The following is a 16,638-nucleotide window of genomic DNA, read 5'->3' as shown; positions in this document are numbered from 1 at the left end:
AACATGAACTTCCTTTGACTTGCTTCAGATAAAAGTGACCACCACAATTTCAACACTAACATTTTAATATCATTAATTACTAAGTTGAAGTTGCAAGTTATCAATATTTTCAGTGAAAATGCATTCACTTGATTTGTAGCTAAAAGATGCAAACTACTGATTTGTGTGTGTTTGTGTGTGCAAACATTTTTCCAGCACCATTCAGAGTGAAAAGTGGGAGGAAAACAGTATCATATGTCTCCCAGGAACAACATTCATTCAAACTTCCTCAAATGAAAGCAGAAAGAATCACAAACCACCTGAAATGAACATGAGGGACTTCTCCAAGAGTCTGTGTTTTTTACTGGGTAAGTAAAACACAATCTGTTTAATATCTTAATAACCTTCAGTCTGCTTTAACCTTCATCTTCAGAAACACTTAACAGAAGACCCTCAATTATAACTGAATTTGTTGTTCTTTTTTAATGCTATATAAATACCCTTAAACAATACCCTTTTTATTGAGAAGCTAATTACATAAAACATTAATACGTGATTTTAGAAGTCATACAATACTTTACTCAACTGGCAAATATTTGTAAAGTATAAATCTAACAGAACACGTTTATATTCATAAGAAAAATCTATTTAAGTTGCAAAATACTTATCATTCTGTGTTTCTCATTTTAAGGCTTTTTCTCAGTTCAAACGGAGGCAGAAAAAGAAGGTGAGATTTTGTGAATTAAACACTATTTCATCTTTTGTTAGTGAGTTTGTACTGCTGTGAAACTTTTTTAGACAAACTTTTTTTAGAAAACTCATGGACTTAAATATCCCAGCAGGGCTAAATTGCAATTGCAAATAAGGTTTTCCTTTGAACTTATTCCAGTGAATGTAGCAACATGGGGAACGGCCGAGCTATCGATGTTATATTCTGACTGGTATGCCCAAAAAGCTCTGGATGGGTCAATCTACACCTGTAGCAGTACTCCGTGGCAAACTGACCCGTGGTGGAGACTGGACCTGATGAAGACGTACAGTGTGAACAGAGTGACCATCACTAGCAAACCCGACTGTACCTCATGTGAAAGCTGGTTAAACGGAGCAGAGATTCGGGTTGGGAATGTTTCTTCAAATGTTTCCAGCAACCCAGTGTGAGTCTCTCTGATTTATTCTTATATTGTGATTTTGGTCAGTCGGTCAGTAGCTTCATACACATACAGGGGATCTGTTATGTGGGGTGGGGGTGGGGGTGGGGGTTCTTGTTCTCTGTGCTTTCAGGCTTTCGAGGGGTGCACATGTCTACAAATCCTACAAAATCGTATGTCAATTGACAAACTGTAAAATATAACATTTTGAGAGAGCCTTCTGTTATGTGCGCCGGAGCTCAACCCTGGACAACACCAGCACTACTTTACCCCTGTAGCACCCCCAGTAGTACTCTTGTGATAGAAGTCTGACCTTAGTTCTTTTAAGATCTGATATCCGCTCATATGTATTTTATTTTAATAAGAGCAAAGGATGAATCAGATAGAAGGTATTCATAAAAATTCCTACAGTAGTAAAGATAAATTAACTTAATGGATAAAAACTTTACTGAATATATATGTACTTTGTCCTGTAAAACGATTATGACGTTTTTCTTAAATTAATTGATGAATCCAACCTAAGATTCAAGTTTTTAAATATACTTTTTTGCAATAATTTCACAATCAGTCTTCATATTAATACATAAAAAACAAAGACAGTATATTTTATATATTTGTTTAATGGCATCTTTTTAATCCGCGTATCACAAATACCAATTCTGATGTCTTGACTAGCCATTCAACATTACAATTTAATTGAGAGCTATCAATTTAAAAAAAATGTATTTGACTTTAAATAATAACAACTTCTAATTTAAGCGAACTTAATTTTCACATAGTTATCTACCTGTGCCCTTCACAAGTAGGAAATATACAGAAACTGAATCTTTTAATCTACAAAAGTTATTTATTTCCTCTTTTTTTCTTCTTCTTTTGTACTTTGATTAACGGACAACAAATATAACCAATAACAACTATTTTTAACTTGTTAAACTGAAGAATAAATAAATAAAGTAAATAAATGTGTGCATTAATAGCATTAATTTCGACAGCACAAATATGTGAAACTGGTAAACAATCTGTCAATTTTTGTCACAACAAATTTTCAAAAGACAAATGACAGTGTAACTCTTAACCCTAAACAAACTATAATATCACAAGGGGGCACATGTGAGCACAATAAGCAATTATAAACCAAATCAAGCATCTTTTATTAAAATTTAATGACATTAACTTTTGTATGTGAATAACTTTTCAAACATTTGTTCTTTAAATATAATTTCCTTAAGGGGGGGGGGGGGGGGGGTGAAATGGAAGCTTTAGCCTAAGTTCTGCCAGGAAGACTCAATCACTTCGTCACCAATTACCTTCATCACTATCCAATCACGTCCTTATACTCATGTATAAAAGATCGTACTTACACATGTTTGAGTTCGCAGATGCCGACGCAACAACAATTGCTCGCGTTACTGCTAACAACCATGTCCAAGAAAACTCCAATCGTCTGTGACTACTCAGACTCTGATGACGAGTTTGTCCCGCCCTCTCCTCGTCCAACTCGACGTAGCACACGCCTCCAACATCGTGAATCGCCATGGGCTACGTGGTCTACGGAAGACGTGTACAGTACTCTGGAATCAGCTGGCATTCCCGTCAGCCATGACCTGTCAAGAGAGGATCTTCTTCTTCTCGCTCAAAATACCCTGGGTTACCCACCCGAGTCCGTCTCCAATCTCGCTACTCCTCCAGCGCCCGGCCACTCAAAACAAGCCGGCAGGAAGAGAACAGCGAAATCATCGTCACCACATCCAGCCAAATGAACCACGCTGCATGCTCGGGCACCTGTTCTTCCGGACATCACTGAACCTGACGGAGTCAACATTCAACTCCTCCAAGCGGTTCAAAGCCTCTCCCAAACCGTAAAAAATCTGGAATCAAGGATGGCAATATTCAAACAGTCAGCTGCTAGTTCCAATGGCCCGGATCCGGCTGTCACCTTCGCTGTAACTCCTCAATTCCGTCCTCTTGCCAGTGGATCAAGCGATCCCTCGAGCGTCGCTTCTACTTCTTCAGCCCTGCCAACTTCTCACCAACCGGCTCAGACTCCATTCCAAGATGTCCCTGCTCCAACCGAAACCCCATTATTTAACCTTTCTACAGCAACCCCCGGCCAGCTATTCGGTAGGCGCTTCGTTTCTCCAGCCGCTGCTACGATATCTCCCCATATCAGAACAAACATCATTCAAGGTAAGGATTTAAACCTTGCTTTACTTCTGCTTCCCTCGTCTGCTGCTGACAGGAAGGTGGTCGACTGTGGTGACGTGGCAGTCTTGCTTAAAACTTCCGATCCGAGGTTACAAAGGAATCTTACATTCGCAGAGTTTGTCATCACTTTTAGCGTATTCAGAGACATTCTGTGCCAAGCTTTCCCAGATCGAAGGGAAGAACTGGATTTATATTTAGCCATGATGGCAGACTTTAATCAACGTTATGGGGGCACATTATTCTACGAATATCATAAATCGTTCTCCACTAAATCCGCTTCCTTTATTTCACTGTTTAACACCAGACTAGACTGGTCCGTGACGGACACCGAACTGATCGTTCGTCATTTCGGCGGCGCTAAAACGCTGGCTTGTAGTATCTGTAGCGCTCACGGACACTCGGCGCCTTTCTGCCCCAAAGCTTTTGCCAGCCAAGTGCCGCACGCTTCTTTTGCAGCTTCTGCAAGGATCCGCACCCAAAATCTGTCTGTCCACGCCGATACAAACCTCCAATCCGAGGAAAAGCCCCATTTCACAGAAAATTCTGAAAAGCCACCCATCTACCCCCATTAATGTTTCCATTCTTTCTAACTACCTCTCTTCTCATCCCGATCCGAATTTTGTCGATTATCTAATCACTGGTCTGTCTCAAGGGTTTCGGGTGGGCATCCTTTCTAATCTCACCACCTCCTTTATAGCTAAAAATCTGCAATCAGCTATTACTGAACCAGATGTGGTTTCTAATCTGTTAGAGAAAGAGGTAAATAAAGGTTACGTCATTGGCCCCTTTGATTCCCCTCCTTTTTCGCCCTTTCGCATCAATTCCATCGGCGTCGCAACACGGAAATACTCCGGTAAAAAACGTCTTATTTTCGATATGTCTTCCCCTCATTCCGCTTACACAGCGAGCGTGAACGAATGCATACCTTTAGCACCTTTTTCTTTACACTACGCCTCGGTTGATAATGCCATTCATTTAATCAAGGTAGCCGGTCAAGGTGATTGGTTAGCGAAAGCTGATATCACAGATGCTTTCAAAACTATGCCAATCCATCCCTCTGACTGGCCACTTTTTGGCGTTAAATGGAATTCTAAATTCTATTTTGCCGTTAGGCTTACATTTGGGTGTAGAAGTAGCCCTCACATTTTTAATAGCCTCTCCGAAGCGATGTGCTGGATTTTGCCGAATATCTGCAAGCTCCCTTTCGTTTTACATCTGCTCGACGATTTTCTGTTGATTGATTATCCATCTTCTCAATCCGTCGTTTTGGACGTTATAAGAAATATTTTTAGCGACGTCAGCATTCCCCTTTCCGCTGAGAAAACTCTGGGACACTCTACTTCATTAGAATTTCTGGGGATTACCCTAGATTCAGTGCTACAGCAAGCTTCTCTTCCCCCCGAAAAACTCACAAGAATTAGGTCGTTTTTGGAATCTTTTCCCTCCCTACATTCCATATCAAAACGCGATTTGCTTTCACTACTTGGACACCTAAATTTCGCTATGAGAATCATTCCTTAAGGCAGGGCTTTTATCTCACGATTGTTAACTCTCGCACATTCCGTGGAAAAACTAAGCGATCAGATCCAACTAGACGAAGGCTGTTTATCTGACATTAAATTCTGGAAAAGACTGCTTAATGTGTGGAACGGTATTTCTTTTTTCTACAACGACGATTTCGAATCATCGCTCCAACTCCAATTATTCACAGACGCGGCCCCTTCAATTGGTTTCGGGGGGTTCTTCCAAGGGCAATGGTTTGCATTGTCATCTGGGGCCCAGAATAGTCATGTAAACGTATCTTGATGCTCTGCGATAACGAAGCCACAGTCGCCATCATTAATAAAGGGAGATCCTCTTGCCTTATGATCATGCCTTTTCTGAGACGGTTAATTTGGCAATCAGTTGTTTTCAATTTTATTATCAAAGCCGAACATATACCCGGTCACTTCAATGTTATTGCTGATGCGCTCTCTCGATTTCGATTTCAGACGTTCAGACAGCTGTGCCCCTCAGCCAACCCGGATCCTTTAATCTGCCCTCCGTTAGCAGATATAATTCTGAACTAAATGACCTGCTTACGTCAGCTAGAAATTACTTTTCTAAAGGCGTCGCTCCCTCACACTCAAAGCCTACACGTCTGCATGGTCCGCTTTTCTAATGTTTTGTTTTTCCTTCCAAATTTCTGTTTTTCCTATTCTAATTTCGACCATTTGCTCCTTTCTCGTCTCTAATTTTAAAAATCGCAATCTCAAAATTTCGTCTATTCGCAGACTCCTCGCCGGCATCCAATTCTACGCTAAATTTTATAATCCCAATTTTCAAAGCCTTTTTTCTGATTATTCCATTCGATTACTTGTCAAAGGGCTAGCTAAATCTTCCATAAAAATTTAAGATAAACGTCTGCCTATTACCCTGCCTATATTACATAAATTAATTACTTCCGTGTGCTATGGACATCTCTCTGTGTACCTCAATTTTCTTCTCCAAGCAGTTTTTTTAATCTGCCTTCTATGGGTTTATGCGTGTAGGGGAATTCACTTCCGAAACCAATCAATTTGATCCTGCTCGCGGTATTTCCTTTTCTGATATACGATTCGGACCTAAATTCTTCACTCTCTTCCTCAAGCACTCAAAAACCGATGTGCTAGATTCTGGTGTCACCTTAACAATTTCTAAAATCAATAATAAATTCTGTCCCTTCTCTGCCATGGTGAAATATCTTAAAATCCGACCTAGAACTTCAAAAAATGCACCACTTTTTATTTTACCTAACGGAGCACCCCTTTCTAAGGCCTGTTTTAGATCTCACTTAACTACTGTTCTCAAAAGCTGCAGTCTATCCCCCTCTCTCTATACTGGCCATTCATTCAGAATTGGTGCAGCTACCTCAGCAGCTGAACGAGGGATCTCTACATCAGCTATTAAGATCATGGGCAGATGGTCTTCCTCAGCATTCGAATCATACATCAGACCTGATTCCAAAACCATTCTTGAAGCTCAGAAAGCTCTCCTGTAACTAATCAGGTAAATTCATGCAATTACTGGTGGTGGTGTTACTACATCTGTATGGTCTATTAAGGCTGTATATGTCATGGCTATTTTGTACGGTCTTTCGAGGCCTGTCCGTGTCTGCCTATCGTGGCTATTTATGTACGGTTTATTGAGGCCTATCTGTGTCTGGCTATCATGGCTATTTCTGTTTGGTCTATCAAGGCCTGTCCGTGTCTGCCTATCGTGGCTGTCTGTGTCTGGCCTATCGTGGCTATTTCTGTACGGTCTATCGAGGCCTGTCCGTGTCTGGCTATCATGGCTATTTTTCTGTACGGTCTATAAAGGCCTGTCCTGTGTCTGCCTATTGTGGCTATTTCTGTACGGCCTATTGAGGCCTGTCTGCGTCTGCCTATCGTGGCTGTCTGCGTCTGGCCTATCGTGGCTATTTTTGTACGGTCTACTGAGGCCTGTCTGTGTCTGCCTATCGTGGCTATTCATGGTCTATCGAGGCCTGTCTTGCGTCTGCCTATCGTGGTTGTCTGCGTCTGGCCTATCGTGGCTATTTCTGTACGGTCTATCGAGGCCTATCCATGTCTGGCCTATCGTGGCTATTTCTGTACGGTCTATCGAGGCCTATCCATGTCTGGCTATCATGGCTATTTCTGTACGGTCTATCGAGGCCTGTCCATGTCTGCCTATCGTGGCTGTCTGCGTCTGGCCTATTGTGGCTATTTCTGTTGGTCTATCGAGGCCTATCTGTGTCTGGCCATCATGGCTATTCTGTACGGTCTATCGAGGCCTGTCTGCGTCTGCCTTTCATGGCTATTCTGTATGGTCTATCGAGGCCTGTCTGTGTCTGCCTATCATGGCTGTCTGTGTCTGGCCTATCGTGACTATTTATGTACGGTCTATTGGGGCCTATCTGTGTCTGCCTATTGTGGCTGTCTGCGTCTGGCCTATCGTGGCTATTTATGTTCGGCCTATCGGGGCCCGTCCGTGTCTGCCTATCGTGGCTGTCTGCGTCTGGCCTATCGTGGCTACATATGTTGGTCTATCGAGGCCTGTCTGTGTCTGCCTATCGTGGCTATTTCTTTTGGTCTATCAAGGCCTGTCTGTGTCGGCCCATTGTGGCTGTCCGTGTCTGCCTATCGTGGCTGTCTGTGTCTGGCCTATTGCGGCTATTTCTGTAAATAAAAAAATGAAAAAAAACTTTATAAGAGGCTTAATCTTACGGCATCATGCTGATCATGCTAACTCTCTTATTTTCTTCCAGGAACCTTAGGATTCACAACTGGTGGGTATACTTCATCTATTTTTGGGGGGAAGGCTGGCCCCGTCTGGAGGTCTCATAATCCACCTACTTTTGGGGGTCGGCTGCACCCCTGCCTTCGTCTTCAGGCAGGAAATGCAGATCCGCTACCCTCGGATTACGAACCTTGGACGGGCCTTCCACCAAAGAAATTTATAATTGTGCTTGCTGAGCTGTCAATAAATATATGCTTCGTACATTTTATCTCCCAAGTCTTTCTGGTAGAAATGCTATTTCATGCATAGTGAGTTTTTTACACTGTTAAAGAGTTGGATTCCCATGCTAAACATGGACAAAGTTTCAAAAATTAAGTTGTACGTTTGAAGGAGTATTTTTGTTCCAAAAATATCTCTTCCGGTTTGTCACAAGTTTCGGAAAGTTTTTTTTGAGTATGGGTCTGTGTGACGTTAAATGGAGCGGAATTTCCTTATATGGGTCCTAAGGGCACTTCTCCCGGAAGAGCGCGCACTCCCGTATAGTAGAGCAAAGACATTCACTGATCAGAGTGAGAGACCGAATTGTCACAAAAGAAATGTGTTTTTGGTTGCCAGGGTAAGACAACCCTGCACAGATTACCAAAAAAACAGCATTAAGTGACCAGTGGATGGAGTTTATTTTTACAGAGCATCAACGGAGTTGTGCAAGTGTTTTTGTTTACTCCCTGCATTTCGAAGATGCTTGTTTTACAAACAAGGCCCAGTTTGACGCCGGATTTGCATATCGTTTATTTCTTAATGGGAATGCAGTCCCAACGAAAAAGGGTCACAATCGTGTGTTGGAACCGCAGGCGGTGAGTAAAACTGCTTCAAATATCTCTGTGTTGTTAACTTAGCTATCTGCGCGTAAGCACATCAAGTAAACAACATGCGATGTCGTCATCAAACTGCACTTTCCACATGAACACCTTAAAAAAAAAAGGACGACATAAAGTGGAACTTAGTCATTTTCCAAAACCGGAAGCCTCGGATACGTTCAAATATTTGAACTTCTGCGACTAAACCATATGCGTATGCCCGCCAGATGTGATGTATTCTAATCAAAACTATCGGTGCAGGGTCAGAATTACCTATATTTTGTTAACATTATCCTTTAAACACTATTTCTGTAAAATGGTGGTTTATAATACTTATGGCAGAAATAATTATTTAATAATTATTAAACCATTATTTACTTTGATTAGCCCCATAAAACCTACTGTTTTTATTTTGGGGGTCACCTGATTTGTGACGATGCATTCATACATTAACTATGCTCATTAAAATTATTAATTTTACCATGGTGAATATGCCAAGGTAACGGTTGCTGCACGACCAGTTTGAAAGTTCTGCGCGACTGCCGCTAGAGGGAGAAATGCGACAATCGTGTCCGAATGTTGTGTGCAGTGGAAAGGGGGCTTTAGATGTTGTGGAGTGAATTAGCACAGTTTCTTACACAACTTACAAAGGGTGTGGTTTTGTCAATATTCTCACCTCTGATGCTCCAGAAAACACCACACACTTTTAGATGTTTTGGCATAAGCAAGATTCTCTCAGAATCAGAGTCTTTTCCCGCCATTTTTCAAATGAACAACGCACCTGATAATGATGGCCGCTTTTGAAACACTGCTTTATGAAACTTCGAAATCTTTGTGAATCAGTTGTTTCAAAACAGTGGTATATCAAGCGCATATCAAAATGTCAAAGTCACGTGATTTCAATAAACGAGACTTCGTCACGTCACAATTGTTTAGAAATTTCATTATTTCGCCTTAGGGGGCAATCTCTGTGAACCCGTTAATCATGTGAGTTCACTGAGATCGCCCCGCAGAACCACTGTGTCAGAGTCTATGGTTATATGATCTCGGATCAGTCTGATCAATTTATAGACATTTTAAATGAGACATTTGTGTAATTAAAAGAGGAGTAGTAATTAATAATCTCTAACGGGCATGTTTAGACAAACTCTCCTGAAAACAAACAATAGCCCTTGCAAATTAATAATAATAATTTAAAAAATGCATTGGCCCGTTATAAAATTCAATTCATTCAATTGATTTGAAGCTTTGAAATGTTTTGTTTCTCCTATCAATAGCACCCACACCGTGCTGTACCAGATAACGAACTTACAACAAACTGCAACAGTTACATCATCATCATGTCGCACGGCTCTTGACACACATCAAATTTCAATGCACAGGTTTTGCATTTGAATTGGCCTTTTTTTTAATTCAACAAATATTTGAAATTAGACTTTATTTTTGTGACAGCCCTATTGATGTCTGCATTTACAGTACGTCCATATGATGGAAGTGTGCTATTAGGGTAATATCTTTCTAAAATGTCAGATCGCGTCACACAGGCAATTCTCTCAGAGCACTAGACCGGGTATTCAGTGATGATCACAGAATGAATAACAGCCTTCTCACTCTTTCATCTTTCTCCAGATGTGCTGTAGTTTCTACTATTCCAACAGGAGCTACCTACAGCTACTCGTGTCATGGGATGGAGGGACGTTATATTATTGTGAATAATCCTGGACCTTCAAAGTGTGTTACTCCCTGTGAAGTGGGAGTCTATGTTATTTTTCCAGGTAATTCAGAGCTACTTAACAACCAGTATTCACAAAACATTTTATCTTACCACAAAGAGTTATCTTAAATAACAGTGAAGGTTTTTAGCTAGTTTAGCTAGTTAAGAGAGTTTTCTCTTAAAACCTATTCACAAAGCTGCTGAGACAAACTTTTATTAAGGAAGAAAGGGTTGACCTCATTGCTATGGATGTTGTCAGCATGTTTAATAACTATGCATATAGTGATATTTATTCATGGAAATAGTGTAGAACACAATATTTTATAACCAGATTGAAATAAAGGTTTCAAATAAAAATTTTAATTGTCACATTCAAATAAATATTTTAAAATGAAGGCTAAGTGTCACTAATTAAACAAGTATATGTTCAGATAATTCACAGCATCTTACATGTATGCTTCTTCTAAACAATTAGTAGATATGCATATGAATAGCCTTTTAATTAACAGAGTGGAATAATCATGGCTGATAGTAAGACACGCAATGTAAATTAAAACCTAACTGGATGCAAGAAGAGCTGTTAACATTTTGTTGTGCATTTGTGCCTCTATGGCCCTCCTTTCTGAAATGCATTGATTTTTACAAAGATAATCATTCTGAGAAGCGAGGTGTGTTCTGATTTGCTGAATACCTCAAGCATGTGACGGAAATGTTACACCCCTCACCGTACTCAGTGCTACACTACACTGCCCAAAACTCATGTTTGAATCATCAGTTGTAAATTCTTTAAATAAAAAATGTACTTACAGGCTGTGAGCCAGAAAAGCCAGATTGTCTTTGCAAAGATGGAACTGCCCCACTTTATAGAGCAGCCTTAGATCACAGACCCACTGTAGGCTAGTCCGCAGATTCAGGAAACAGTCTTCCATAAAATGCGTCACACAGTGTCACACATGGTTGGCTTGAGTGAGGAATGGCTGGTGGATACTCAACTGCAAAATGATTGTTTTGTCAAAAATAGCAACTTTATTCAGTTGTTATTTTTGTTTTCTTTGTGTACAAACAGTATTGTCATCGCTTCATAATGTTACGATGGAATCACTGATGGCAGATTGACTATTCTGACGATGCTTTCTATACATTTCTGGACCTTGACAATGTTACTTATTTGACAGTCTATGGGACAGTCACAAGCCTCCCTGTTTTCATCCAAAATTTCTTAAATTGTTTTCCAAAGATGAAAGAAGCTTTTACAGGTTTGGAACGACATGTGGGTAAGTGATTTATGACAACATTTTCATTTTGCAGTGGAGTATCTCTTCAAAGTGATATACCCTTTTAAAAGCTCATTATCATCAAATGTTTCTAAAATGTTAACAATCCAAGGCAACAGCCATTTTAGGAATAGTTTATGCTTTGGTCTTAGTGACTTAGGAGTTTTCACTTCACTTCTCCTACCGTTACACATATTTAGGAGCTAGTTTTAGCACTAAAATGCTTTGTGAAAAACCATTTATTATTTATTCATTTTTATTTATCCTTTATTTAGCCAGGAATCCAATTGAGATATAATAATCTCTTCTTCCAGGAAGACCTGGTCAAAAACGGCAGCACACATAGTTTCAGACAAATAAATGATTAAAACACAAAAAATCCAACAAATCAAAAATAGATCGAAGTTCAAGAAAAGCATTTACAAGACTCTTTAAATGTAGAATACAGAATAAATTTAAAAGTGCTCAAAGTTGGCAAAGACTCAAATTTCAATACATTTTGTAGGTCGTTCCAAACCCTAGGGGCATAAAAAGAAAAAGCATGCTTTCCAAATTCAGTGAATACTCTTGGGACTTTTAAACAAAGATGCAGCTGCGATCTGGTACCATAACCATTAGTATAAAAGTTTAAAAGTTTGTAATGTAAGATGGTAATTTATCAAGGAGTGCCTTTGGAATAAATACATACATGTGTAAATTTCTCCTATGATACAAAGAGGACCATGATAAAGATTTATACAAAATACAATGATGCGTACGGTATTCAAAACGTAACGCTGCATGATAGACAGAGTCCAATTTCCTTAGTACAGAGGAAGCTGCATGCATGTAAACAAGATCACCATAATCAATTATTGTTAAAAAAGTACTCTCAACCAGCTTCTTTCGGGCCTCATAGGGAAAACAATTTTTTAAACGATAGAAAAACCCTAGTTTTGATTTAACCTTCTTCAGCAAATGATCAATGTGAATTAGAGCAAAAATTTAGGAGTAATACAATTATTTTATTATTTTTAAGGTTTTATCTTACATAGGAGAGTTATGAGTTACTCTCAGCCATATATTTTATTATTATTATTATTATTATTATTATTATTGTGATTAAGGGCCCTTGTCTAAACCCTTTCCATGCAAATTCTCATTTCATTAAAGTGTTTTTTAATATAGTTCCACATAAATAAGCATCGTCACGTCACTGCATCTGTCTTTACTCCTGAGACAGGATACACATTCACATTGACTGGACCAGCCTGGAATAAAAGCTTTTATAATGTTATTTGAGCATATCACATCATTTATGGGACAGTCGTGTTAGATTGCTGATTTTAAATGTTATTTAAATGCATGTGTGGCAGGCAGGCACTCAGGTAGATAGTACTTTGTCTTAAGGCAGGTGTACACGGTGCAAATTCGGATGGTTGGAAGATCGTAGGTCCATGCATACGGCACGAGTGAGTTTATCTGAAAATCGTACGGACGAGTTGATATACGACACGATTTTACAACCTGCGAATTCCAGAAGCAATTGCACAAAGTCGATAGATTCATTCGACTTGAAGCACCGCTGCACGCACAGAAGAATCACTGTATGACAATAAAGTACCGCGAGAGTGTTAAGAAAGCACACATACCCAATGCATTCGAATCGCTCTCGCGGTACTTTGATGTCATACAGGTGATCATTCTGTGCAGCGCTCCTTCAAGTCGAAAGCACCTAATATAACTGCTCTCCCTCTCTCATAACTGCATATAAAATATTGATACGAGCCATGACTGTTTCCTACACGTACAGGTTATTTTTCAGCAATAGGAAACTGGGATGGTTGGTTACCCTGTGTGTGTGTGTTCTTGTATATGGTTTATATATCTGAAATAGGTATTAAAATGTAAACATGGTTTGTGAGGACAATTACTGTGCCCTCGTAAACCAAATGGCTTTAAAAAATATTTTACGATGTTTAATAGAAATTTTAAACATGCATTTTCTGTGATGGATAGAGGTAGTGTACGGGGATGTACAGTATAGAATACTGTTACGTTTATGGAGAGTCCCTGTAAACTACATATGCGTGTGTGAGAGAGAGAGCCAGAGAGAACTAAAAAGGCATTGGAATAAGTTGCTAGAAACATCATACAGCGCTTGCTGTTGTCAGACTTCAGCGAGTTTATCCTCCTGGTAAATAGTCGACATTCGCTGTGGCGCTGCCGTCTTCGTCTTTCTTCTTCTGTGGTTTTCCTAGTTTGTGATTGGTCAACTTCAGATAAATCAACAAATCGGCTCGTTCAACCACACAAATGGCACAAATTCAAACCGATAGCTCACAAACTTTTTGGACATGTTTAAAAATGATCGGGAGGTCGGGAAGTGCTCGTAAGCCACTCTACTCGTAATTCATCGCAAATGATACAAGCTGCAACCATACAAGAATATGCAATTTCCACACGATTGAAAAAAAAAAAATCGCATGCGAACTCGTACGACAGCAAAAATCGCACCGTGTACGCCCGCCTTTAGATGACTGATTGAAGAAAATCTCCCCCCAAAATGAATTGTAGGAGTATCAAATATGCAGACTAAAATCGTTTCTTGACACTATGACATCGTCCAGGTAATTTGGCAACTGGAAGAAACGTCAAACAGTCGTCAACCAATGGCAGCTGGATCAGTGAACAGGCCATTGATTTCAATCCAGGAATCATAAAACAGTCATCAGCATGTTCTTCAACCAATGTTCAGACTAACCCCTGGTGGAGGGTGGATCTGAGTTCTGTGTACAGAGTAAGTAGTGTCGTAATCACAAACAGACTAGACTGCTGTCCTGAACGAATAAATGGAGCGGAGATTCGCATCGAAAACTCTCTGGAGAACAACGGCAACAACAATCCCATGTGAGATCCTCTTTCGGTGGCTTAATATCCATAAAAATCCCTGAAAACACACATAAAGAAAGACTAGAAGTCTAAATAATGTTTTCTTTGATTCTCTTTAGATGCGCTGTGATTTCTAGCATTCCAGCTGGTGTTTCCTCCACCTACATTTGTAACGATATGGAGGGTCGATACGTGAATCTGATCATTCCTGGAGATTCAAGGATTCTTACTCTGTGTGAGGTGGAGGTCTATGGAGAAGGTGTGATCAAACAGATTTAATGTTTTGGGAAACGGCTACTAACAGCTTTATTATTATTTTTTATGCAATTTATTAGTTGAAAATGTGAAACTACAACAGTTGCATGCTCTCAGCTTTCATTAGTTCACTACATGAAACACATTTATTTGTCACTAAACCATGTCTTATTGTATTGTACCTGTATTTAATTTAATCTAGGTCTAGGTCTTTTTTGTTGGTATTGGTTTAGATTACTTTTGTTCTAGATTTTTGGGGATCACTACACAACCTCTAATTACACAAAATTCCCTTCTTTCTCTGTATGTTCACTCTCATGTGCCCTTTCAGGTCCTTTACTGAAGAGAACTTTCCTGAAGATGAAACTGAAGTCCAGTTGGAGTCTGTCTGATCCTGCGGTGAGAGTCCAGCTCCTGTCACAGGTGAGAGAGCTCAGGAAACACAGATATCTGAGCTCACTGAGAGCACTTTTAAGAGATCTGCTCATTTCAGCTCCAGTCTGTTTTGGTGCAACGAGGGTTTTCTGACGTGACGCTGCAATGGACTCAACCGCCAGAACAGGAAGTGATGCGGAAGGAAGCTGCACCAGGTGAGTGTGTTCACACAAACACTGGAAAACTGGAAAGTAATGTTGATTTTGAATTCAAATGAACTGGAAAGTGATGTTTTTATGATTTAATGAACTCTTTTATTTGCAGTTTAATGTGCTGTAAGAAAGAGAAGATGATGATGATGATGATGATGATGATGATGATGGGGAAACCTAAACTTACAACTCTCTTCGGATCAGCTTTGATGTTTCTTTATTTCTTTGCATGTGGCTGCCAACCCTAGACTTTCTTCTACTGACTTAGCCTGACAAGTTAATTCACATGTACATTACATTTAGTCATTTAGCAGAAACCTTTATCCAAAGCAACTTACAAATGAGGACAATGAAAGCCATCAAAATCAACAAGAGAGCAATGATATGCAAGTGCTACTACAAATCTCAGTTAGCTTAACACAATACATGTAGCAAGGTTTTTATTATTATTATTATTACATAATTAATAAAAGGAAATCTGATAAAATAGAAAAAAAAAATAGAGCAGGGTATTAAGAAAACAAAGTAGTTAGTAAATGAGTAGAATGTAAGTCTAAAACGGGTAGTTTACCCTGAGTTTCTTCTAGTTCTGAGTCCACCGTGAACGGCAGACTGCCTTTGTTCTCTTTGAGCAATAAAGTTTCTGTTTCTGTACCTGCTTTCACTTTTGGATCGTCTGTTTCTCTTGAAATAATTTCTCTAAATTACAATATTTGTTTTATTTGAAATTTGGAAGAAATGTCAATCGTTTGCAGGATACTGAAACAATTCATATAAATAATAAATCCAGAGAAATTGATCATTTTGCAGTGGTCATGACATTTGACTCGTATGGTAACCCATACTCAGAACTGGTGCTCTGGATTTAACCCATCCAAGTGCACACACACAGCAGTGACAAGTGAACACACTGTGAAGACACACCTGGAGCAGTGAACACACACACACACACACACACACACACAAATGTCTGGTCAGCTATCCTTGTGGGGACTCTCCATTGGTGTAATGTTTTTTATATTGTACAGACCGTATTTTCTATCGCCCTGCACCAACCCTACACCTAAACCTAACCCTCACAGGAAACTTTCTGCATTTTTAGATTTTCAAGAAACTTCATTCTGTGTAATTTATCAGCTTGTTTACCCGTGGGGACCTCAATTTAGGTCCCCACCGTGACACGAGTCCCCATGAGTCTGTGTGTTTTCAGGTTTAAGTCCCCACCAGAATAGAAAACAAGTACACACACACACACAGCAGTGAACACACACCTGGAGCAGTGGTGAGCTATATATCCAGCACCCGGGGAGCAGCTGGGGTTTAGTGCCCTGCTCAAGGGCACTTCAGTCATGAGTATTGAGGGTGGAAGAGAGTGCTGTTCATTCATGTGCGATGTCATGTGACTGTGGGAAAATGTCACTGAGAGTTCAAACACCTGTTGTGTGTAGGGGTTGTCAGGGAAAGAAGACTTTTTTTTTGTAGGTATTTATTAGATATTTATTTAATCAT

The 16,638-nt window shown here is 39.7% G+C and overlaps 1 protein-coding gene across 1 annotated transcript; it reads left to right on the top strand.

Annotated features, from left to right (window-relative positions):
• The first annotated feature begins 903 nt into the window (after positions 1-903).
• Positions 904-15,246, top strand: LOC113096427 (uncharacterized). Its single transcript, XM_026261812.1, has 7 exons — positions 904-1,133; positions 10,058-10,203; positions 14,026-14,305; positions 14,407-14,546; positions 14,874-14,965; positions 15,036-15,132; positions 15,242-15,246. The coding sequence occupies exons 1-7, from the start codon at positions 904-906 to the stop codon at positions 15,244-15,246; spliced, it is 990 nt and encodes a 329-aa protein (XP_026117597.1).
• The last annotated feature ends 1,392 nt before the right edge of the window (positions 15,247-16,638 follow it).

This window comes from Carassius auratus, unplaced genomic scaffold, assembly GCF_003368295.1.
Source record: "Carassius auratus strain Wakin unplaced genomic scaffold, ASM336829v1 scaf_tig00215914, whole genome shotgun sequence".
Lineage (NCBI taxonomy): Eukaryota > Metazoa > Chordata > Actinopteri > Cypriniformes > Cyprinidae > Carassius > Carassius auratus.
This window is presented reverse-complemented; position numbering and strand designations above follow the sequence as displayed.

Coding starts and splice junctions, on each gene's coding strand:
- LOC113096427 (XM_026261812.1), top strand. CDS start 904: ATGTTATATTCTGACTGGTATGCCCAAAAAGCTCTGGATGGGTCAATC. Junction 1,134..10,057: donor AATGTTTCCAGCAACCCAGT/GTGAGTCTCTCT, acceptor ATCTTTCTCCAG/ATGTGCTGTAGTTTCTACTA. Junction 10,204..14,025: donor AGTCTATGTTATTTTTCCAG/GTAATTCAGAGC, acceptor GACATCGTCCAG/GTAATTTGGCAACTGGAAGA.